General features: G+C 42.6%; 1 protein-coding gene across 1 annotated transcript in view; it reads left to right on the forward strand.

Annotated features, from left to right (window-relative positions):
• Positions 1–1,228: 1,228 nt before the first annotated feature.
• Positions 1,229–25,385, forward strand: part of auts2a (activator of transcription and developmental regulator AUTS2 a) — a gene marked incomplete at its 5' end in the record, with an annotated part of 144,221 nt that continues 120,064 nt past the window's right edge. The window contains 4 exons of the mRNA XM_080041507.1: positions 1,229–1,290; positions 6,853–7,033; positions 7,379–7,597; positions 18,910–18,939. Of these exons, the coding sequence (XP_079897633.1) occupies positions 1,229–1,290; positions 6,853–7,033; positions 7,379–7,597; positions 18,910–18,939 (492 nt within the window). The remainder of the gene's footprint in view (positions 1,291–6,852; positions 7,034–7,378; positions 7,598–18,909; positions 18,940–25,385) is intronic.

Here is a 25,385-nt window from a genome sequence, read left to right on the forward strand (position 1 = left end):
CTATACTTAGTTTAAATTTACCCAGAGGAAGATTTTGACCACACGTTATGTTGTAGAGAAATTTCTGCTGATCACAGAAGATCGTCACAGTTTGTAAAAAATATAAATCATATAATTAAATAAGTATTTTGGAAATGCTTTTTACATCCTGAAGCATACACACAATTAGCCTGGTCCAACCAGACCATCGTACTTCATTTCATTTGTACAGAAGGTCTGGAACTGCTCTATTGGCAAACGTTCACTCACTTGAAGGCGGGTGTCTGTTGAAGTGTAAAACTATTGGATCTGCCCAGCCAACCAATCACATAACGTTTGGTCGTGACGTATGTCATGAGCCGGCTTCTGACGGTGCGATCCAGTTGTACTGGGAACTCGGAAATTTTCGACTTCACTACATATTGTAGTCCATGGATCTACCGGTACCTGGCAACGGTAACTTGATAGAGCCTAACGTTTAGTTATTTGGATGAGAAAGGTTGTCGGCGTCCATACTTTCCCGAGCAGATGCACTGGAACACAGACAGGTCGGAACTCGGAACTACGAAGTCGGAAATCTCTGAGTTCCGAGTATAAAGGAACGCAGCATTCAACTGAAACTTGAGCGTGACTTCGACGTCATCGTTCTCAGCCACTTGCTCTGTTCGCTGATTGGACGGCCGGAAATTTTCCTGATCTCGAACACATGAATTCACCACAGCCCCAGACTGACTACTGAAGGGAAAATGACATTTAAGCGGAAGTAGGTGGGCGGGCGGAGCCAGGCTAACACATCAAATTTTGGTGAGAAATACTAAATACTGTGTTAAACGATATCACTTGTTTAGTTGGTAAGAAAAACCCCAAACGCTCTAGCTACACTGTGAGAGGAGCACATTGATTGTACTGTTTCTAAATTGAATTCCCCAATGTGCACACAGTGAATTTTCATTTTAAAAAACGTACTGGATTGTAATACATGTTTTTATTACTTTAAAACTGATTTGGACGATTTCTTATTTGAGTTGCCCCACCTCCCTCTCTGAAACACTTCCCTGTTATTTTATTTTCCTACGTTGTACTTGTCTTCCTTACTGCCCTCTTGCCTCCTGAGGCTGAGGTGGGGGGGGGGGGGGGGCTTAGGGATGGATGTGGGAGTGCCTGCTCTAGCTCCCGAGGGGCTTTGCTCTGCTGACCTCACTGTTATCCTTGTCATGACAGGAAACATACATCATGGCTGGAGCCTCTAATGCGAAACACATTCCGCCACAACTTGATCAAAGCCACGCCGCCCGGACAACACAGTGCCCTGTAATGCCATATTTTGACCATATAATTGGAGAGTAATTACGGCTGACAAAACACTGGAGTGATTTTCTCTCCCCTCCTCCTCTCTCTAGGGCTGTAAGAAAGCCCAGAGAGGGGTTGTCATAAACCATGTGGGATAGTGTGTGCTGAGTTGGCTTGAAAAGCTTGGGTTTAGCTGAGGGTAGGTCAGTTTTCATAAGAGCACGATGGCTTATTCAGACACACTGTAACAGCACTTATGGGTAGCAGTCACCAGTGGCCTAGGAAAACACTGGTGCACAAAATGACAGCTGACCCTTAACTCAATCACACGACAACCCACTGGCATAAAATAAAAGCTGTGTGCTCTAACACTTCCAAATGTTAAATAATGGCAGTTAGCCATTGAACTTTTGTCAAGTTCCTCGATGCCCTAACCAAAAATGCTCTAAGAATAGATGTTTGATAGGGTGCTCCGGTGGTGTAGTGGATAGAGTGCGTACCATATTGGCTCTGGCCTTCGTTGCAGTGGTCACGGGTTCGAGTCCAACCCATGGACCTTTACCGCAGGTCATCCCCCCTCATTTCAACTCTGTACTGTCAAATAAAGCTAGAAAATGCCAATATATATATATATATATATATATATATATATATATATATATATATATATATATATATATATATATATCTCTTAGAATAGATGTTTAAGGAGCTGACCCTGAAATCAAAGCAGCAGAACGAAGCTTTTAAATAGATAAGAAACATAAATAATCTGTGTTATTCAGATATGTTTGCAGTGTAGTAGTTAGAAACCATTTCAGCTAAAGAAGAGAAAAACCTTTGACAAAGTCATAGATGTGAATTTGATGCAGATGTTGGGGTTTTGTTGTGTTCACATTACACAGTTTTCCCTGTGCAACGTGCAAACATTTTTTATCCATGGGTTGTCTTTCATTCTGAAGCCCCCCCCCCCCAAATGTTAGCATGCTGCTCATGATTTCAAGGAGCAAAACAAGTCAACTCTTTCAGCTACAGTCCTTTAACTTCCCTGATCTTAGACCAACTCAGCTATCCAGGTTCTATCCGAATGTAGAGCATGACTTTGGCACCATTCTGTCATCATGTGATAATATGCTATGATCCGGCACGTCCACAGGAAGTGTACTACTAAAGAGGAACAGGCTAAATCTGCCATTGTTTTTTTTTAAATAGAATGAAATTATAATTGTATAAATTGAATTAAAAAAATTTAATTGTAATTTCTTTCAACAAAAGTTAAACCAGGGGCGCTCCTGTGGCGTAGTGGATAGAGCGCATAGCATATTGGCTCCGGCCTTTGTTGCAATGGTCGCGGGTTCAAATCCTTTACTGAAGGTCATCCCCCCTCTCTCTCTGTCTCCCCATTTCAGCTCTGTACTATCTAATAAAGCTTGAAAATGCCAAAAAAAATACAAAAATGTAAACCAATATTGAAGGTGGTCTGAGCTGGGTGCTCTACCCCAGACACCCTAAAAGTCCACTAAACTCAGTGTTCAGTCCATACCTGTGTGCCTTTGTCAGGAGGTTAAATCAGGCTTTGAGGGGACAGAGAGGGGTGGCTAGACCACAACAGTACTAGCAGTATTGTCGGAGCTGGTGGATGTAAGATACTGTAGTTGGTCTGTGGCTTTCCGCCTGCTATCGTGCTTCACCACTTAGCATGCTAATTAATCCCAAGCAAAGGTCTGCATCAGTCACCCCACGCTCCAGCGGGGACGCTCCCACTGGGATCATCCTGCTTTAATTGAGCAGGTTTTTCACAAGCCTACGGTCCCTGGGATTACATTATAGATCCCTCTAATTCATCCAGCCTGCCTCCGGCGTGGGCAAAGTCAACGAGAGAGAGACGAGACGTAGAACTGGGAAAATGTATAAATAAACCAAACAAACAAACAAACAAAAAAAGCCCAGACTGAGTGTTTATGCAAACCCCTGGGAAGCCAAAGGGAGGTGAGTGCAGGAAATCATTAGCGCAGGAGAGTCAAACTAGGCTCGTTTGATCTCGCTGATGGAGGAGCAAATGTAATTTGGCGCACTGCGAGTAATTTGTTTGAGCAGTTAGCATGAGTTCCTTTTAATTTCATTTTGCCTGGCGTCAGTGTTTCAAATTAAATATTTTTATTTTGTACAAAGCGGATCTTTGTGAGCCTGCAGGCTCCGCGACCAGCCCTAGACAACAACTAATGTTTATTCATCTTCGCTTGTTTGCGTGTGTGGTAGACACAGCATTGTGACACGTGCGACGGCTATAAAAACATAGCAGCAGAATTACAAAGTTGTCATTTCAGCTCTAATTATTTGGAAGACGGTGCTGAGGCGGCTGCATCTGTTTTGGTGTCTCACCTCATGTCCTCATTCTGCTGAGAGTTGTTGACTGTGCAGTCTGTTTATGAAATCAGCGCACCATTTTCAAACCCATGTTTCCTTATTAATAACATACATCCACTAGAGATATAACATGAAAACCACATAACCTGTCAGATCCAATTGTATCAACAATGTACAACTACCACTTAAAGCCACTACGAGTAACATGGCACGTTGGCGTCCCCTTTGGACAAAAGCGGTAGTATTTTTACGACGCCCGCTGTCGCAAAGCTGTTTTCTAGCTCGTGCCAGGCATGCGAGTGTGAACTGAGAAGGGCGCAATATAGTGCATGTCCGTGTGTTGAAAGTGTGAGGACTCTTTTCGGCTCCGTGACAGTGGTTTTGACACTGCATCAACTAATGCCAGTCAGTGCTACACACACCTGATTGCAATGAGTTGATGCAGCAGCGTCACCTAACTACTAGGGGTGGGAAAAAAAATCGATTTTCCGATTAATATCGATTCTCTCTCGAACGATTCTGAATCGATTCAGAAAAGTTAATAATCGATTTTTTATTTTATTTTTTATTTTATTATTTTTTATTATTATTTTTTTTTTGTAAATACTAATACTTCCTGCGCCATTGCGCATGCACACCACACATGTGCGAGTTGTTTCCAAAGTGGCTTCAAAAGGGCTGAGAGCAGCAAACCCATGACCTGCACTGGCTTTATCTCTGTTTACGTTTTTGTATGAGAGCTGAATTCCAGGCCATACTTTTTGTACAATGTGTTGAAATCACATAGAAAATAGATGATAGAATAGAAATCCTATAGAAACATGATTTACGAGATTAGAAATAAAATTAAACTGAATCGGTTTAGTTTTTACATACTTCCATATTGTGTTGAAAGCTGCATTGATTATTGCACTGGTCATAGAAAGTCATATTTGTGACAAGAAAAGCTTTTCTCTAATACAATATTAGAGAAGGCAATTCATCTGTTGATTGTCTTTAATGATCATCAAAAAAGTAGAAAGTGATTAGCAAACTCTGAGTAGCAAACTCAGATGTGCATATAAATATATTTTTGAAATTCACGCATGGGTATGTACATAAAAAATGTTTTGCATTGAGATGCATTAAAAATCGATTTTGAATCGAATCGTTGACCTCTGAATCGGAATCGAATCGTGAGGTGCCAAGAGATTCCCACCCCTACTAACTACTCTCTCTCACGGAGCTAAAAGTGTCCTCACGAGCGAATGAACGAGAGACGGCAGTTAGTATGGATCACGATGAGGTAATGTGTTTGTGTTGTTGAAAATAATGACTATTTCAGATAATGGATATCTGATGATGGTGAAGCAAAGCAAACTTTGTGTTAGTACCAACCGCTCATTCATTTAGGAGTAAACACTGCAGTCTAGTTTCGCTCTCGTGAAATTGTATACACGTTGCTTGGCAACGCCCTCGTCCCGCCGGCCGTAGCCTATATCACTCTCCCTTTTAGCTTTTCCTCATTGCATTCTCTTTTTTTTCTTTGATGGTTCAGCCCCGTTATCAGTCATTATGACGACAAATATCTGTCTCAAACAAGGCTCCCGCTTCCCTTCCCTCACCTGGAGGGATAGGCTTCTCAAATCGCGTTGCTGCTCCACACTGAAATCTGCGACCAATACGGATATGTGACCATAGAGCCTGCACGAGCGAACCGAAAATCGGACTGGGTGTGCGACCAGACCAAAAGCAGTAATACAAACTATATAAAAACGTATTTCTTTGCACTGATGGTCTCGTTTGCTGTTAAAGGTAATTTATGATTATCAGAGGAAACATGAGGCTGTTTAAAAGATATTTAAATGATACTCGTGGCCGCTTTAAGGGTGGCACCTCTCACTTAAGCGATTTAAAGAAATCGTTAACACTTTAAAATGAGGGTACATTAATTAACTGTTGCCTAATGCTAAGCTAATGTTTAATAAGCATTTACTACACATTAACTAACTGTCAATAACTGCTTAGTTACTGATTAATTCACATTAACTAAGCATTAGCTAACCATTATGCTTAGTTCATTCTAAAGTAAGCATTGGTTAACTGAGTAGTGTTTAGTTTGATTGAAACCGACTTCGATTCCACCTTTGCTGTGGACCTTGTTGAAGAGGTGGTCTCATGACTCTTCTGAACTAACTCTGATGCAGTCCAATTGTGGGTGGTGACAACGTTACCAGCTCTCAGGCCAGCTACGCTATACTTTATGGGATGAGGAAAACAATCTTCTTTCTGTAGTTTATTTCTGTAGTTTTCCTGCATGGAAATTATGACCAATTATAGAGAAGTTCAGGAACTACGTTATTGTTCTGCGCCAGACACTTCTGACCTAGCCTGGCTCCGCCCGCCCGCCTACTTCCGGCCAAATTTCATTTTCCCTTCAGTAGTCAGTCTGGGTGTACAGCGCATTTCCCAGATTCTCCGGAGAATCTACAGTCGTCCAATCAGCGAACAGAGCGAGTGGCTGAGAACGATGACGTCGAAGTCGCGCTCCAGTTTCAGTTGAATGCTGCGTTCCTTTATACTCGGAAGAAGGAGATTTCCGACTTGGTAGTTCCGAGTTCCGACCTGTCTGTGTTCCAGTGCATCTGCTCGCGAAAGTATGGACGCCTAAAACCTTTCTCGTCCAAATAACTAAATGTTAGGCTCTAACAAGTTACTGTTGCCAGGTACCGGTAGATTCATAGACTACAATATGTAGTGAAGTCGGAAATTTCCGAGTTCCCCGTGCAACTGGAACGCACCGTCAGAAGCCGGCTCATGACACACGTGACGACCAAACGTGATGCGATTGGTTGGCTAATCCAGAGTGGCACTGGGCAGATCCAATAGTTTTAAACTTCGACAGACACCCGCCTCCAAGTGAGTGAACGTTTGCCAATTACAGCACTTCCAGACCTTCTGTACAAATGAAATGAAGTACGATGGTCTGGTTGGACCAGGCTACTTCTGACCAATCAGTGAAAAGAACATTCTCACTTGACTTACACCGCTTTATTTTGGTTCACTTCACCAACTGATTCAGACCAGAGGAAACGGTAGGTGTGAGAACCAGACCTGTTGAAAAACCAAACCATGTATCATTCTAACATTTGGTGCAAACCAAGGAAGTGAACCATAAGCGGACTATTAGGTGTGAAAACGTGCTTACTGTAATTGCTGCTATTTCCCATAACACAGAGGAGGCCTTCCCTTGCATCAGGGCCAGCTAGTCTCAGCTCTGGGTAATGGGCAGCAGATCAGCAGGAGGTGCCGGGACATTGTTGCTGTGGAGCCCCTTATCAGGCCAGTGTTCACACCGTATGAAGCCTATGGAACGCCTGCTCTCGCTGGCAGTACAGATAATCGAGGCCCTCTTCTGGTAAAAGAGAAGCAGGGACAGGATGGATCGTTCTGGTGATGAGCTGCAATATGGGGAAACATTGCCAGCTTTCTGGACGCATGCAGCATGTACTCACTCTTATTTCGAAGGTATATACTGTATGAACTAGTTTCTTGAAAATACTTTCAAAATATTGCATTTCTTTCAGGATGTATTACTACACGTGGAAAACAATAGCCTTCTATGTACACCACGTATTGTTTATTGGAAAATAACACGTCACAACAGCATTTCCAACCTTTACAAAGCGATGCATTCCTAGCTGCCATTACTGACTGATAAACAACATGTGTTCTAGTGTGAGGGAGACTCTGTGTATCTCAGCCGTATCCCTGGCAAAAGCCTGCAGGGGTTGTTAGCATTGACAGCGCCGGTCCTTATGCAAGACACTTCCAGGCAGATTGTTGGCAGAGCTGGGCCATTTCTCTCAGACTGGCTACAAGTCTCACATCCCTCTCCTGCTCCTCCTCCACCTTGCCCTCCTTCCCATCATGGCAGACCCAGAGGAAGAGCTTTATGGAGCCCTATAATGATCCCTGGCCAGTGTGCAGTACTAGGGTGATTGTTAACGGCGGCAGCTGCTCAGATATAGTCTAGATGATGGAAAATCAGTAGGACCTCATTTTGGTTTGCCAGTATGAATATTAATGGCTCGATTCCAGGCCATGGCTAATGATGAGGAAAATTCCCTAATAAAAACTTGATGTGATGGGCAACGACCCGCAGGGTCACTGGAGACAGTCAAAGTTAATAGTGTGCCATCAGGTGTGAGGAGTTAAGTGATTAGAGGCACAGAACCTAATCCTGATGTTTTCCTCCCCCCTCCACTATGACTCAGTGAAGGGAGGGAGAGAGGGAGGGAGCAGAGGAGGTTTATATCTCCTGACAACAGAGGGCTGCAGCCTGCTGTTAGGCATACAACTCAAGTTCATGCAAGCAATGAATGTCACTACTGTAGTAATACTAAAGGTGGTAGACCCGGACTTATTTTCTATGTCACTGCTCCATTGTCAGTGATATTAACACTTTTCATAAGGAATTAGTATCATCAGAATTTTAGCATTTATTTAAGTGCTGATGTGATATGATACAAAATATGACCAAAATAAAATACTTTTTAATCAACAAAAGAAGCCAATATTGTCAAAGATGAAATAGATTGATGTTGCTCAGAAACTGATCAAATAGTAGAACGATGGTCTGAGCAAGCCTTCAGTGCAAGCTTCCTGTTCTTGACAATATAAATTGTTTGTGCTAATAGTAAATTCCACTGGTTCCAAGAGGTTAGCACCTTAGGGGGAGCACATGGTGAATGTACCCCTTCAATTCCATCCAGCCATCTGTCCAAAATGTTTCCATCACAGCACTTACCCACTTCCTCTTCTTCAGCAATCCGGTTAGTTTCAAACAGGAGGACATTGTTCTTCTTTAGGAGCGTTCCACAATTCTAAACTGGATTATTTTGTGTGATTGCTGTAATAAAGACACCAAATGACATCATTGTTAATGTCTAGCATGCGGGTCACATCTAATGCACACCAGGTGGACTCATCTCAGGGAGTCACGGTAACACTTTACAATAACGGTACATTAATTAACTGTTAGTTAATGCTAAGTTAAAGCTATTAATAGTTAGTTAATGCGTAAATAAATGCTTATTAAGCATTAGGTAATCGTTAATGCTTAGTTATTTACGGTTAGTTAATGCTTTGTGATTTCTGATAGGCCAAAGTTAACATGAGCTGTACACTTTGACCAATCAGAGCGAGGCTCCGATTATCTGTCTTATTGGCTGTTGGGACTGTCCATTCACTTTGGCACGACATTGTTGGTGTAGAGCGTGTCAGGGAGGGACCATAGGGGAGGGACCAAAGAGAACAAGTGGAGCGGTTGAGGGATTTGGATTCAAATCTCTAGCCCAACTGCCATTTTCTCCCCAAATCCTCCACCCCAGCTTTAATGCTTATTTAATCATAAACTAAGCATAACAGTTAGTTAATGCTTAGTGTATGTGTATTAAGCATTTACTAAGCGTTTATTAACAGTTAGGTAATGCTTAGTAAATGCTTATTGCGCATTAACTAACAGTTAATTAATGTACCCTCATTGTAAAGTGTTACCGGAGTCACCATTTCGAATGTATATATTTCTCTCAAAATCCTTTAATTAATCTTTCATTAATCCAGAATCTGTTTCATGCCTCAGTCCCCTGTTGGTTTATGTAAACAGAGGACAGAGTTGGGGTGAGGCAAAGTGTGTATTTCGGGGTGTTTGTGGATGTGCCCACACTTGTGAGCTGCAGCTATGTCTTATGGTTTTTCATTTCCGTCAGATAGAACTAAAAAAAACAGTTAGCACCTCCAGGCGGATGTAGCCAGGAGAAACACATTGACATGATTCTAGACAGTGAGATACTGAACTTGCTTCTCGTGTAACAAATGGATTTTTAAAAAAGGTGCTACACATTTCTGTTCCTTTCTGCCGACCCTGGTCCTTGTTAGGTGTGTGAGTGTGTCTGGTGGGTGGATGGGTCTGATCAGCAGAGAGCTTTACCCTCCAGCAACATCTGATCCTGCCAAGCATCACTTCAGTAGTACACTGCCACATCTCTGGTTCAGTTAAATGTCTAACCCTCCTCCACACTCAAAACAGAAAGCAACACATACAAACCATTTGAAAGCCTTCTGAACGTATCTTTGCATTTAACCAAAAGTGTGTGTGAATGTGTATGTGTTTCTGCAATTAATTCGGACAGTGCTCCTTGTCATAAGATATATTGGAGAAAGTTTTGGCATGGTCCAGGGACATAAAACATAAAAAGAATGTACTCCAGAAAATTGAAAACAGAGGTCAGAGACTGTAAAGTTCTTATTATTTTATGGTTGGCTTAATTTTTCTGCCATTCTCTCCCCATCATTCCCCACCTTAGCGCCACTGCTACAGTGACTTGGATTCAGAATTCTGCGGTCTAATTGAATATCTTCTGGATTAAGTTTTACATTTGAAAGGGAAATTGCATTCAGATGTTGGCCTGCTGCTGCATTTGGCCAGTGCTGCCTGCACATGTGGATCAGACCTAGTTATATTAGTCCAGACAGAAGTCTGACGAAACATTCTTGGCTGCTGAAAGAGCACTTTCCTTATGTGACTACACACAGGCTGTCTCAAGCACTCAAGCTGTGCTGTTTTCTTTTGCTTGTGATTGATTTTTTTTAAGGTCTTCTCCGTCCTACCATACTTTTATATGACAGTTAGACATCAAGCAGAGGCTGAGTGGAAATGAGATGTTCTGTGTCATCGCCACAGAACCCTGCTTACTTTAATGATCCATCCCAGTCAGGCATGTCATGTTACATTTCCTTCCACTCGCTGAGCTTTTAGGTGTATTTACTAAACTGTCTCTCATGGATACCTTTTCATGACATGTATGTCTGCTGAGCTTATTACTAAAGTAAAGCTTATTTGAGATTCAGTCCTGCGGGAAGTCACTTAAATGTAGTGACTTCATATGGGCATATGGGTTTGTTGATTGTGTAGCAGTAGTTTACAGTGACCATGCACTAGGACTGCACCATTAATCTAGCCTGGTATTCCCAGACCTGCCACTAGGCGCTGGCAAATTAAATTTGCTGCGCCTGTTGGTCTGGAAACTCTTCATTGAAGCTTTTTAAAAAAGACCAGAAATCTGGGCTCACGTTTCAATTGGTTCTATCTAATATGGGCGCGCCAGGGCACTTTATATGGTACTCTGGGGAGGACATAACCGGATGACGACAGTGACGTGCATGCGACGTCGAAGCCATGATAGTAAACATCAAAGATGGCTGCGGATATGTTGTGCGAGTTTGAGACTGCTTGGCCTCGACCCTTTACGATTTGGAAGACGGCACTCAAATATTTCATTAGCAAGTAAGTGGAATGTTCTGTTTTGCCGACCGACCACGGCAAACGTTTAATTTAACAGTTTAACAGCTGTTCGCTAAACGAACGGGGCTTACGTCACCTTGTGCATCGCTCTGATTGGTTGTAGTGCTATCCAACTGCGTGCAGTGGCATTTGAAATGCACGAGTAGGAGCCGCCCCTTGAGTTGGAAATTACTATTGATCGTGGCCAGACCCTCTATCGTTCAAGATATCAGGGTCTGGATTTCCAGGCTACCATTAATCCAGATTTAATCACAATCACGATATTGGCTTCCCACGATCATGTCATTTACATGCCCCCAAAGTGTGAATACCTGCGCGTGTGGAATCACATACATCCCCTCGTTGGGTCTTTTTTTTTGTGAGCTGGATTTATAACCCAATAATAACTCGATACAGTCAGTGTCTCTGTTTCACCGGCGTACACACAACCTGAAGCGAAGATGAAACCTCGCGTTGGGAGTAAAGGCACGAGGCAGCAAAGGTTAACTAACGTGGACTGCTGCTGTGTTTAGAACATCACTTCCTGTGTCTGTCCTTTCAAATTAAATTCTGACATGATAAAGCCATATAGGTTGTGATTTATTTTGACAAGGCACAGCTCCTAATATAATTTTTTAGTTATCCATTTTGGGGACAATGTAGGACAAGGAAAAGTTAAAAGCAGTGCTCTGTTGATTTGATTTTGTGTTAGGTTTGGGACAATATTTTTATTTATACTATGTATTAATATATTTTTTTTATGCAAAGATTTGTACATTAGAGGGAATATTGCATAGTCAATCACATGGGTATGAAAGCAGTGTCATGTTACGTGACAGTCCAATAAAAATATTGTTGTCACTAAAATCAATGAATAATCGTGGTAAAAAATCGTGATCTCAATGTAATTGTGATGATCATTTTGTCCATAATCGTGCAGCCCTACCATGCACAGGATATTCTGATAGTGTCCATATTCGGGTTAAGACAATATTCAAAATGAGGCGTTTCCATGCGCAGCAGCCATGGGAATATTCCTGTTTACATGTCAATCATCATATTCTGAATAAACCAGCGACGTACCCAAGTAGTGGTAGAAGCGTCATGACGTCGGACCTAATCACGTTCTTTTAAGCCAATAGTTCCCGTTCCTGCCAAGGAAAATTAAAACTCTTTATGTAAATGCTGTGTTCTTGTATTGCTTTGTCAGCCAAAAATGACACCTCTTCTTTGAAGGATGTTTACACCATGGTGTACATATCGTTAGCCTCATAGCATAATCGCCTAAATCATATTTCAGTGATTCTTGAGAAGTGGGACAAAACAGGATGCAATGTTGAAAAAATACAAACCCTATGTTTCAGCAAATTAAATTACATGTACAGTATGTATCCAACATATACTAAGCTACTGAGCTAAGCTTTGACACAACCTCCCAACTTTTGTATTTTTTACCGTCATTGGCCTATCACCACCGTCAGATGTCAACTCCGTCAGATTTCCTGTCTGACGTTGTTGACATATTTAACATTTCTTAAACATAACAAATGGAATTTATCTAGTAGTCATTTGGTTTTTCTGTTGATGTTAGGTGCTAGAACTACTTCAGGAAAATAAAATGATCAAAACATTTCATATAACTTCTTCAGAAATTGTAGTTGGTGCGTTGACATATCATGGTTGTGACACAGGACTTTCAAGATTCGGAATGTAAAATATTCTAAAACTACAACACTTATCAGAGCCTGGCTGACTCTAATGTACTCTGCAGAGGTAGAATTTGACAAGAGGTCCTTCAAAGTGACAGCTGCCCCTTATTTCGTCTGATTTTATAAAATTTTACATAATGAAATGTCTGACGGTGTTGACATACAGTAAAGTGGTCCCACCACTTACAATCCTTATAAAACATGAATGCGTTGTAGAAAAACTGTTTTTATTGATATGAGAGATTATTTAGTGTTGCCTTTGATGAAAACAACAATTTTTAATCATTAAAGTACATTTTTAATAGGTTTAATTGCATATGAAAGATTGAAACCCTCTCTGTGGACACACTGTTTTGGACGTCGTGAGAAGATAACAAGTGTCATAAATTTGACATAATAATGATAAAATAAAATTTAAGGGGATAGTTGTGCTCCAGATATTCTATTCTTCATCCCTAATAACATCTACAATTTAAAATATTTTTAGTTTTAAACATAACAGCAGTTACATATGGAAGACAGCCTTTTGTCCCGGTTCTCAAGAATCACTGATTTACTCTACTCTACTTTTAATCTACATTTACTCCATTCTACATCTACTCTACTCTACATCCACTTTTCGTTAGCCTAATAGCATAATTGACTACGTCATATTTTAAGGGTTATAAAGTAGGGTTTAAGTAGATGTAGAGTAGAGTAGATGTAGAATAGAGTATAGTTAATATGATTTAGGCAATGAGATACGCTAGTTTACTAGCCATAAACCAGGACGTGCCTCGCAAACTGCGGCAAATGCCGAAAGAAACCGCTGAGAAAACTCTGGTGGGAATTTTTGATGCTATTACATGTATCAATAATACGACTTAGGATCAGAATACTTCAGCTGTCTTAATACGATTTCTCCGGCTATGACCAATACTGTTTCAGGTGAGTAGAAACGGCTTTTCATATGGCCATGTCTTATTCAGAATATGATCTGAACCAGGTTAGTATTGGAATATTGCTGTGCATGTAAACACGCATGGCCACTGTTTGTGGTCCAGTTGACTAAACAGGACCACATCTGTATCTCCAATCAGCAAGATGTATTGACAACTCTCCTGTTCCATGGCTGAAGATCATTCCCATTGTTTTTCTTAAAAAAAAAAAGTCCCAATTTAAGTTGGACAAATTAGTTTCCTTTTTTTCTGTATTTCTTTGCTATAAGAAACTAATGTGTGAACATATTGTTGCTGGGGCCTTTCTGCCATTGCTTTGTGTGCCAAAGCAGGTGCTGTGTAGCAAACCCTGAGCTCATCAGTCTCCTCCTGCCCGCCTCTATTTGTTGTTCCTCAATTCACATTGGCGGGACTGACAGACTGTGTTAATGTGTGGGTGAGAAAGAGAGAGAGAGGGATACGGGGAGGTGTGAGTGGGGGCTTTGAGATTTAGCATGGCACAGATCCCCATCTTGCCTTCCCAGTCTTCCTCTATGAATAATATGGCACAGCCCCTCCTTGCCCAGCGGTAGGCCAGGCACGCCGCCCATATCAAGCCGTTTTGGAGAGCGAGAGGCTTCCAGCTAAGCGAGCCTGCGCCACATTCTACTAGCCCTGGAACCCCCCGCCCCCATATTCAACCTGCAGAGAGGAGGACTGGGCTCCGAGACGGCAATCAAGCCTTGATTTGCCAACACATTTCCAATGATTAAAACGTAATTAGCACAAGCGAGCGCCTCCTCCCTAGCTAATTTCCAACTCGTGCTGTGACAGACAGGCGGTCGGCGGCGCCCGGGCCCCAGAAGCAGATGGAGCAGGATAGGGCGGGGGGGGGGGTTGGAGACAAGCATTTTGCCATGTGACTGTTTGCATCAGAAAAAGCATCAGGACATGTAAGCTGTATCAGGAAGGAACTGTTTGGAGGAGGAGGGAGTGAGGGAGCCCTTGACGGCAGCACATCAAATTGGCACTGTCAGGTCTGACCCTGGCAATGGGCTGCCATCCTTCATGCTGTCTCTCTCCAGCTCCCAGGCATCCAGACAGCTAGCTTGGCTTTTTTCTTCCCCGGGTTTGAACCCCCCTTCAGCCACACTGCAGGACAACCTGACTCAGGGCTGATAAACAGACACCTTCCTCCTTTGTGCGTCGGGCCCCCTTTAAAAACCTGTGTAATTAAGTCTAAGGTCATGGATGGCAACCAGCATAAACCTGAGGCTAATGTCACTCATGGGGGGGTGGGGGTGGGGGGGGGGGGATAAGCATCCATCATACATCCAGACTTAAAAATTCCATTTAAGAAATATATTATTAATATATAAAAATATTACCAGGACCACATCTGCATCTCCGGTCAGCAAGATGTATTGACAATGTTGCCAGGCTGAAAATCAATCACACTTATTTCTGAAAAAGTCCAAATTTAAGGTGGCCAAATTAGTTTTTTCTTTTTTTTATTTCTTTGCTATAAGAAACTGTGAAAACCTTTTCTACAATTCTAGAAATTTAATTTCCGTATATTATTTTATTATTAGTTTTATTATTATTATTATTATTATTATTATTATTATTATTATTATTATTATTATTATTATTATTATTAGTAGTAGTAGTAGTAGTAGTAGTAGTAGTAGTAGTAGTAGTATTATTATTAGTATTATTAGTATTATCATTGATTGATTTAACATCTGTTAGTATTTGTGGACTTGTGGACTTCCAGAAGGTTATTATGTTGGAAAAGGGAACATGGGATACTTGCCTTGCACGCATCCTTGTGTGATGTGGTTACCTCTCTTCAGTACAGACATTGTTTCTGCGGTATAGCTTTTGGCAGGACATTTTCGGTGAGCCTCGCTGCTATGGACGATAGCATAGCCTACACCATGTAGCATTCAGCCCCATGGCTCCTCATGCGCCCCTTGTATTGGACCAGTATTACTCTCAGCTGGAGAGGGTTTAGGACAAGAATAATTGACTCCTTATTTCAGACCAATATAAACAAAAGGCTTGGTGCTTGGACCAAGCGTGGGGGGGGGGGGGGGGATTTGTAAGAGTACTCAGCCCAAAAGAGAGCCCCTGGTGCGTGCAGAGGGGGCAATCAGAAGTGCTTCGGATACAGGCCAACATCAACATGCTCTTAGAGGCTGAAGCTAATGTTTGACATTCCTGTGTTACTTAAACTTAACACTAGGTCTAGCTCTACCGTATAATGCTGGTTCTGTGTAAATAGTCAGTGGGCCTGGGGCCCTGGGTAGAGTATCACTTTTCTTTGCCAGCCCCCTTCCTAAGACTAATGCTTTCTTTACTGTACATGAAAAAAATGACCTATTTCCTTTACCTCAGCCTGTCAAGAGAGTTAACTCCACCAATCTTCATAGCACCATGGTTGTAGAGTTTGTCTCTTTGGACTGCAGAACATATTCATTTTTAACCTCTGACATGTCTTTTTATTTGACACGACGTCCCAGGATTGCTTTGTTTTTTGACATTATAGTTAACCATAGTTTTGCAGTTAATATTTATAATCACCTGCTTACCTTCTCAAACAATACCTCACCTCAGTTATAAATGTTAAGGTCGAGCAATAATTCATGCAATCCACACTGCCAAGTGTAAAGCTGAGAATGTCTATCATAGCGTCTCTCATTCTAATGGATGGGACAGTAAGTAGAAATACAGGGAGTGAAGAATTTCCACATTTCCTTGGATCCAACCCCCCCCCCCCCCCCCACCCACACACACCCACACACACACACACACACACACACCTCAAGAGGCTTTATCCATGAGGCAACACATTAGTTCACTATGATCACTTATCAGTGAGTGACAGCTCTGACTGGTTTGTATGCCTGAGATGTGTTTTTCATCCAGATATTAGTGTGTCTTACATTTGCTCCTTTCTTTGCCGTCTGCACTGTAAGGACGTTCATCTTGCCTGTCAGGCCTGATGTCAGGATTGTTTTGCTCATTATAAAGGTATATCCATTTGATTAAGATTTCCCTCTTTCCACCCTGTGTCGCTCTGGAAAAATGTGCATACCTCTATTTCTACGGGGTAAAATAATGACAGAAATGTCTTTCCTTTTCTCTCCCCCGCTAGCCGTGTGAGTGGCTTGGTTTAGTGTGGCACCTGGCGAAGGCGACAGGCCCGGGGATGAGAAGTGAAAGAGAGCAAGTTGATTAAATCATCATCAAGTCGCGGCACAGAAAAAAGGTCAATTCTGCTCGCCGTCTACAATGATATCCCTTTATCTTAAAGTAATGAGCTATGGCACTTTTTGCATCGGGTAATACGATGAGTTCCATTAGCATGTTCCATTTGCCTTCACAAGCAAGGGGCAAAGTCATTCCAGCCGGCTTCTATCCTGGCAATCAAAGCAATTGGCTGCACAGCCGGGGAACAGGGGGAAGGAGGGGGCGGGGGAAAAGGGAACACGAGAAAGAGAAAGAAAAGGCTAGTAGTGTATTTTTTATGGATCAAAACAACTGAAATGATGTCCATTATTTGAACCGCTACCATACCTGTGTTCCCTGGATGTGTATAGTGTGCACAGGCAGGGAAGCAGCTAATGAGTGCTCGGTCGCATTTACTGTTGTCACATTGTGAGAGCGAGGCCTGAATACATGGAAGCAGTTTGAGACGGCTAATAATGCTCATCAGATCTAGTCTGCTGATATACGTTAGTTAGTCCTGTGTGGGAGCAAGAGAGGCTGACGCATGGCCGACTCTATGCCTATTTTTTTCACAAGCTAGAATAGATGTGAATAAATGAATACATTGTTATTACAGAGAATTCACGTGTAATCTGAATCTGCACTCGTCTTACATTGGCCTTATTTATCCTTCCAGCTGACAGTCGATAGGGCTGCTGGCTATCTGCACACTGGATTAAAATGGGGAGTGGAATGATGTGTGTGTGTGATGGAGAAGAGAAAAGAGAGTGAGAGAGAAATGGAGGAGCAGGGAAAAAACGTCTGAGGAGTGTTTGCCCAGTGCGTTTATTGCCACTGCATAATTTATGAGCTGCTGGAGCTGACCATCATGGCAGTGTGCCGCGGGCCGCCCCTGGGGCAGTGTGGGACAGGCCTGTAAATTGGATGCTCTGCTCCTGCTGAGCTTGGCAAGGCAGCCAGCCCCCCCTTTTAAACCGTCCAGCGTTCAGAAACAGAGCAGCCACGTGCCCAGACAGCTATACCTTTGAGCTCTGCAGACCCCAGATCAGCAAAAAAAAACAAGAGATGGTTGCGGGAAAAAAAGCGGCAGCGGGCCTTCTGTCGCTCACTCCCTGGGCTGTCAGTCATTTCCCTCCCTCCCCATGTTAATCGACACTCACCAAACCTCACTCCCCCCCCCCCCCCCCATGCCTACACACACACTCACTGTGTAAACCCCGGCCCTATATTCCCCCCCAGTGCCTTCTTCATTACCGACTCCAGTGCTTCTCGGCACCTCAGCCATATGCACGACGTCGAGGGCCGCCAGTCACCCAGCATCCCGCTAATTAGTTGATAAAGAATTAAGTGGACCTTGAAATTGAAAATTGGAAAGAAAAAAATGAAATCTAACCACTTTTTTCCTCCCTCCATTACAAAGTTTCCTTCCTCTTGTAATTTTAACTCTCTCCATTTCCAGCCCGAAGCAGGAACAGACATCATCATGGAATTATAATTCTAGTGGCTTGGTGTGTTTTGAGGTTCCAGCTCCATCTGAATTTCACATAGGGTTTCAGTCTTAACAAGGGACACAGCTGCTCAGGAGAAAATGATCTGTTTAAACTTTCCAGTGCTAGTGTTAGCTAACAAAGTGTACAGGGGATATTCAGACAAAGAAAATGAGTATGTGTTAAGTTTGTCAATAAAGGTGCTACGAGGAACTTTTATTATTTCTGAAACAGTCTAATTTTTCCTCTGATGATCATAAATTATATAATAGCAAACGAGACCATCAGTGCAAAGAATGCTATTTTTATATAATTTTTTTCTGAATGCCTTCGTCAATGGGTACGCTCACCCAGGAACAACAGCTGGCGTAATTAAAACACTACCGCTTTTGTCCAAAGGGGCTGCTAGAATGAACACAATCTGAAAGTTCCTCGGAGCACCTTTAGAGAGGTAATAAGATATGCTCTGGCAAAGTTAAATTAGATTTTGACATTAATGTGTGTTGAAATTGAACAACACAAGCAGGGAAACCTATGAAAACAAGGATGTTGATTTATTATTCCACATTTTCAGCTTTGCCCTTTCTTTTCTTTTCTTGCAGTGTGATACCGAGAGTGACCAAGATGACAAGGTGAGACTCATTTTAATCTTTCATAATGCTCTCAAATGTGCTTGGAGCCTTCCGGGCATCTCTTATCAGGTTTCGATGACATTCAAATACAAGACTTTCTTTAAGGCTGGGAATGTAATGTAATTAGAATCAGACGTCCTGTTAATAACTATGAGAAATACTTAATTAGGTGCACATTAATTATTAACGACTTAATGATCAAAACCGCAATCTAACTGTTCTGGGTTTTTAGGATTAAGATGACATTAAAATGAGACTGATTTGACAGCCAGGGCTTTGGTGCTTAAAGCCTAGCACTGTGTAGCATATTTACAGCACAAAGTACAGTGCTGTGTCATATCCATCCATTGATCTGTCTACCGATCTATTTGCCTTTCTGATTATATGTTTTTTAAGACACGGTTTTGCTTTATTAGAATGACCACAATCCCTTTCATTATGTGTTCATTGCTTATAAAGATAAAATGAAGATCTGAAGCATCTTCTTGAAGTGTAACCAATTTAGTGTCCCATATTTAGTAAGCAGTTCTCAGTTTGGTCACAATTGCAATTTTACAAAAATGAAAATGTATTTGAATCTTTAATCATCAATGACCAAGTGTTATGAATTAAAAACATTAATAGTTAACATTAATTCCTGTGACAGCAGAGCAGTGTGGTCGCTTGAAACTCCCTTACACCAACACAATACACTCGCCAGAATCCAAAAAAATGAAACAGGAGAACACAGGACTGCTGACAATGAACAAAGGGTCAATGGAATCAAAGCACAAAGAAATTCCAGGTGGACAAGGTAAAGTATCAATGGCTCTGATAAGGAGAAAGACAATGGCTACACCACAAGCTAGTTATTGGCAAAACAAATCCAAACGCTGTGAAACAAACTGAAACCAGACCTGAAAATGTTAAGAGGATATATATAATCTTAAACACTATTGGTCAAAATAGACCTATCGACTGTGCGCTGGGAAAAAAAATCCAGTGTTTATACATAGCCCAGGCTCTGTAAACAGGTATGTTGACCAAGGGGAGATGCACCAAGCCCGTCAACACTTCTGAAACCAAATCAGCTACAGGCAGCCTTCATGACTTCAGGAACAACAATCATATTGGACAGGTAGTTGATGTCACTGCTGATGCTAAGGCAAGGCACGTCAGCTTGAATATCAACAAGCTTCCTCTGGAATCCCTGACTCCACCTTTAACCAGACACGTGGCAAAAAAGAAAGGCCAGACATAACAGGTGCAAAATCATAAGCTATAGGGCCGCTTTGAATCGCACTGAAGAAGTTGAGCGGTGGACTTCCAAAGCAAAAATGTGCCCTGGCATCTTTATAGTATTCGGTGCAGGTCCATTTATAATAATGTTACAATGATTTGAGATTAAAGATCTCCTATTATACTACTTTTCTGGTCTTTGTTTCTCATTAATGACTCCTATAGAGCAACCTGACACCAATCACAGCACAAACAACTATGTAGATTTTCGGGAAACTCTTCCTCTCATCTGGGCGATTTCAGCATTCTCTGTCAACACATGGGCTTTGTCCTTCTCCGCCCCCTCGCCCCCCTCCTGCCAACCCCACTCCGTTGTGATTGGTTACCTCCCGGAACACTTTCAGCAGGGCGTGGGCAGATCTGAGCAGGCAGGTGGGGGCATGGCAGGAGCGTGCCTGCACGTTGTAGCATTACCATACATGGAAAATCCGGATTGATCTACGTGGATAAATCCTGGAAATTTGAACAAGTGAATCGCGACCGGCTGCCCTAGAGTTTAGCGCTCTGCACAGCCACCCCAGACGGTCAGCAGGGAATACGTCTTAATGCATGTAAGTCATTACTTGACACTTTAGTATGGTTAAACATGACTATAAATCATTATAACAACGTTTATAGGTCATAAAAGTTGAAAAAGCATAATAGGTGCTCTTTAAGTTTATTAAAGAAAGTCGATGTTAAAGAAGTTCAATATATGTGTGATGCAGATATGCTATCTTGGCTGTTCCAATATAGAACTTTTTTAATTGCTGACTTTATTGAAAAGGCGTGGGCTAAGAGGAACATGTCTCTTTATATTTAGTGTTTATTCGGTGCTGGATAAATTCTATTGTATATTGTATTTTGATTGTGTATGTACTACACGCTTTGTGTAGTTATAGCGGTGTCATGTAATCCTGTGTGGGATGGGCTACTTGTGTGGCATGACACGAAAATAAAAATATCATTCATATCATTCATGTAATATCCAGATATTCATAGTTTGAGCGTATACCTCATAGATTTGTAAAAGCAGCCATATTATCCAATGACTTCTTCTAACCAGATATACCTGGATCCACTCTAATGATTTAGTAATGCTGTTTGCTTTTTGGTGTTTAGACTGTGCCGCAAATTGAGTCATTAGTCAGTGTTGTCGATTTTAAATTGCTCTTGTCTCCGTGGCAATTGGCTTTTGTTTCAGAATGAGAGAGAGAGAGAGAGAGAGCTGTAATCTCCCTGTAATCTAGTGACTGTATTAATTCACCCTGGCTCACGTTACACTCCTGATGAACACCATGCTACACCTTCCTGACATTGATTACTTGTGTGTTAAAGGCATATTTAAAATAAAAATGATAGCAGTTTACAGAACCTAGACTGTGTATTAACAACAGCTTTTTTTCTTACTGTAATGACAGGTAGCAGATTGTGAGTAGATGTTCATTGATTTTGACAAAAAAGTGATTTGTCAAGAAACATTCTCCAGAACTATCTAGTATGCCTTTAAAGGAACAGAGGACTGAAATATTGGAGTGCTGACGGGGGTTGAGTCATGTGCTGTTCTTAAATGTGAAAGAGGAATTGGAGCTCCCCCTTTTCAACACCCCTGTCCTCCTCAGTCCACGTCACCCCCCTGCCACTATCTGCTCCTGCCAGGCACCGGGCACCGGGCGGGCACACTATACCCACTGCCACTGTTGTCATTTGCATAGGGTGTCTACTTTTACGCGGGAGAGTCGCACAGTGGTTTTTTTAATGGCTCAAATGCATTCAGATGAGGACAAAATGTGGGCTTATTTAGTTTCCCCTCTCAAAAAGCCAGAAATGGAAAAAGTGTTCCTGAGAGAAATCATGTTCTGCCTGGTGCAGAAGGCCTTCTACACCTGCCACACTCTGATAAGAGACAGCTATTCACATCTCAGTGTAGTACACCCACACACAATCCTGCCTGTGTGTGTGTCTGCCTGTGTGGGGAAACTGTCAGGGCATTTGCTCATTAGTGACCTGTAGGCTAGGCCCTCTCCAACATGACATGTTAATGGCATAGTGGGAGACAGGTATAGGAGGCAGCTGGCTCACTGCAGTCACTCCTCACACAACACTGGTTATATGCGCTATCATTAGCATCTCTGCTATACGGCCCCCATTACCACAGCACTTTCTTTTCTCGCTGTCGGTATCAAGCGGTCCAATCAGAGCTCAGATAATGAGATGGAAAAGGTGAAAAAACATCTGCTTTGTGTTAATGTAGTTGACTGTATATTTACAGCACATCTAATCTCTACGTGTCTGCTTCCTTATCTAGACACAGAGAATACCGTATTCCATGTTTCTCCTCACTCTTTCCAGCTAATTTCATTTTTATAACGTTTTGCAAGTGCAGCCTTGGGATGCTTTCTCTCTTTTCATCCTGTACTGCAGTGGGGTGTCACGCTGTCTCTAAACTGGAAAATGCTCTGCTGGGGTCCAACAAACCCTCTCAAAGCGTTTTAACTGTGGGTCTGTCGCTGTTACTGCTATGTGGCTTGGCCTGTGTTTTGTTCCTGAAAAAAAACCACTGTCAGTCTGAGTCTGCAGAATGTGCTCTCGCTCTCATCCTTTTGACTAGGGGGTGGCACCCATTGCAATTTTCTTGGCCGATCCCGATTGCCCCACTTTTGGGGTGAAAAGCTGCTAACTGCATAGCCATATGGCTACCTGTAATGCCTGTAACTCTATAGCGCCAGCGGGCTAACATGCTAGGTGGCCCTTGTTATCAGGTCTACTCAGGACCGGCCTGTTCATTTGGAGCAGCTTGTTACCATGCTCCACTGCTTCACACTGAGAAGAGATCCATACCCTGCTGTCTTACATGTGCATCAGCCAAAAGCCCCAATAATATGGCCTTGTTTCATGGTCTAGTTAACACCCAACAGGTCCACCATCTGAGACCTTTTAGGGGAGGGGAGCTGTGAAACACCTTAGCCTGTGTAAGACCCATGCAGAACTCTGAAAACCTCTCTATACCTTTTGTAAAAAAGCAGAAGAATACTTTTCTTTTTTAATAAATGTAAATGCAATCAGACTATTTGATTTTCCTTTGATAGCGGTATGCCCCAGACATCTTCCTTTATTCAAATCTTGAAGCTGCAACATTTCTGCACATTGTTTTAGCCGTCTTTGTAATATTGTCAAGAGTGCTCAGGCACTTACTCTGTCTGGACTCGCTAACGCTTAGTGATTTTACCTAGTAAGTGGCACCTTGAAACTGCCAGTCAAAGATATTTTTAGTGGGAATATCTGCTAGTGCTCGAGGGCCTTTCTTCAGCTTAACTGTTCATCAATGGTGTAACGTAGGCATTGTGTGGGTAGACAATGACGACGTGCAGTAAGACTTTATCTCTCTCTCTCTAGCTGTTTTATTTTCTCTTTCCCCCTTTCCTCTGGGCTTTTCCTTTATAGACACCACACCTTTCCCTAAGTGTTATTTACTTGCTCTATCAGCAGCCACAAGCTGTAAATGTCATTTTGAAAATGCTTTGCGTCTTATTAATGGCAATGCGACGGAGTGCTGTAATTTGCTGTGCTTTGCTCTTATTGGAGCCCAGGGATCTAAGTGGGTGCTTTAGAGCAGCCAGGAGAACCTGTTTGTCCTTGACATAAAATGAAGATCCTGGAGCTGGTAATATATTTGCTGTTTCTCTTCCTTTATTGTTCTGCTGTGTTTGCCCTCAGGCAATTACAGCCGGAGCCCGGAGTTTCTCAATCAATTCGGCAGCACTGTACATAAAACCATTTTATATATCCGCCCCCCTCCCTCCCCCCAAACCCTCCCTCCTTCCACCGCAGTGGGGAGGATGAGTAATAAAAAGGAGAGAGCAACTTGTCAGCGTTAAAAGATTATGTGTTTTGCCCCCCTTCCAAAGGCGGAGAGTAGTGTTTACAGGCTTGAGTGGGTGCTCGCTAGGCCGCGGCTGAGGCTGATTGCACTAGAGTACCCTGTCAGCCAGTGATTTGTCATGTACTTTATCATCCTTGTCACTCTGTAGAGCGTTGTCATAGGTGACGTTCCCGCCTCCTCCCTCTCTCCCCCCCCCCTCCTCCTCTGTGCTTTGTACCCAGTTCAGTGTTAGGAAATTTGTATTTACTTTGGGGGAGCGTAATTTGTTCCTCATGGATAATATGACCCTTAGCGGAGCCGGATCACGGGTTAGTTGAAGTGATATTTTCCGGTAATGGTAGTCGTACATCATGGCTGTCAGGCCGGGTTAGGAGGCGAGCACATTACAGCTCCATTTTAGCACTGCAGGCATCTGGGATTATTTTCCATAACCAAGTATGACATGAGCGCTCTGCGGAGTGCATTACATTTTTACTAGTTTTTTTCCCTCCGCGGGCAAGTTCTGTGCCCCTGGGCCGTGGGTCTCCAGGCTGCCACAGTGATGGATCCCCTCACAGTCCTAGTAGCCCTGGCCAAGGTTAGCGGGTGTCACAGACCTACACCGCTCCCCTCCATCCAGTAAGCAGCAAATCCCTTCTCCCTCTGAGGCGCATGCACACATCCACAGGGCCAAGATCCACTACTGCAGCAGCTAACCCCCCAGCCTCCACATGCTTCCACAAACACAGACGTAAAGAAATGATGACACCTCTAGTCTTGTGTCCTCGTGCAAAGTCAAGCCAAGTCAACGTTATTGTCAATTTCTGCAATATGTGCCAGACATACAGATAAGAGGAATCTTTATTACGTTTCTCTCCGACCCACGGTGCAATACGTACAGAAGGATAAAATAAGATAAGATGAGATAAGTAAAATAGACAATCAATACATCCTAAATGAAGGACAGACAGACACGTTGGACACTTGGACACAAGCAGAAAACCAGCCCACCTTCACATCCATGAATAGAAATCTTATTCAACACATGGTATTGCTTTTGACAGCCAACTAACGTGCGGCTCCAGATCTGTTGATTGCTTTCCTTTTCTATTCTATTCTTCCCATGATGCTCTTCTCTTTCCTCTCTCTCCTTGGCAGCAGCATGGTCAGCAGTGTTAATGTCACCTCTTGCCATTGACAAATGGCGGCGTCCCCCGTCTGATAATCAGTGGGGTCTCAGAGGTGGACCAGCAGGCGGAGCTCATTAGGGCAACCGCAGATGAAGAATGAATGTGGAGATTCCAGGCCTTGCTGATGGGCCTGTGTG

Source organism: Ammodytes marinus (genome assembly GCF_949987685.1).
Source record: "Ammodytes marinus genome assembly, chromosome: 14".
Taxonomy (NCBI): Eukaryota; Metazoa; Chordata; class Actinopteri; order Uranoscopiformes; family Ammodytidae; genus Ammodytes; species Ammodytes marinus.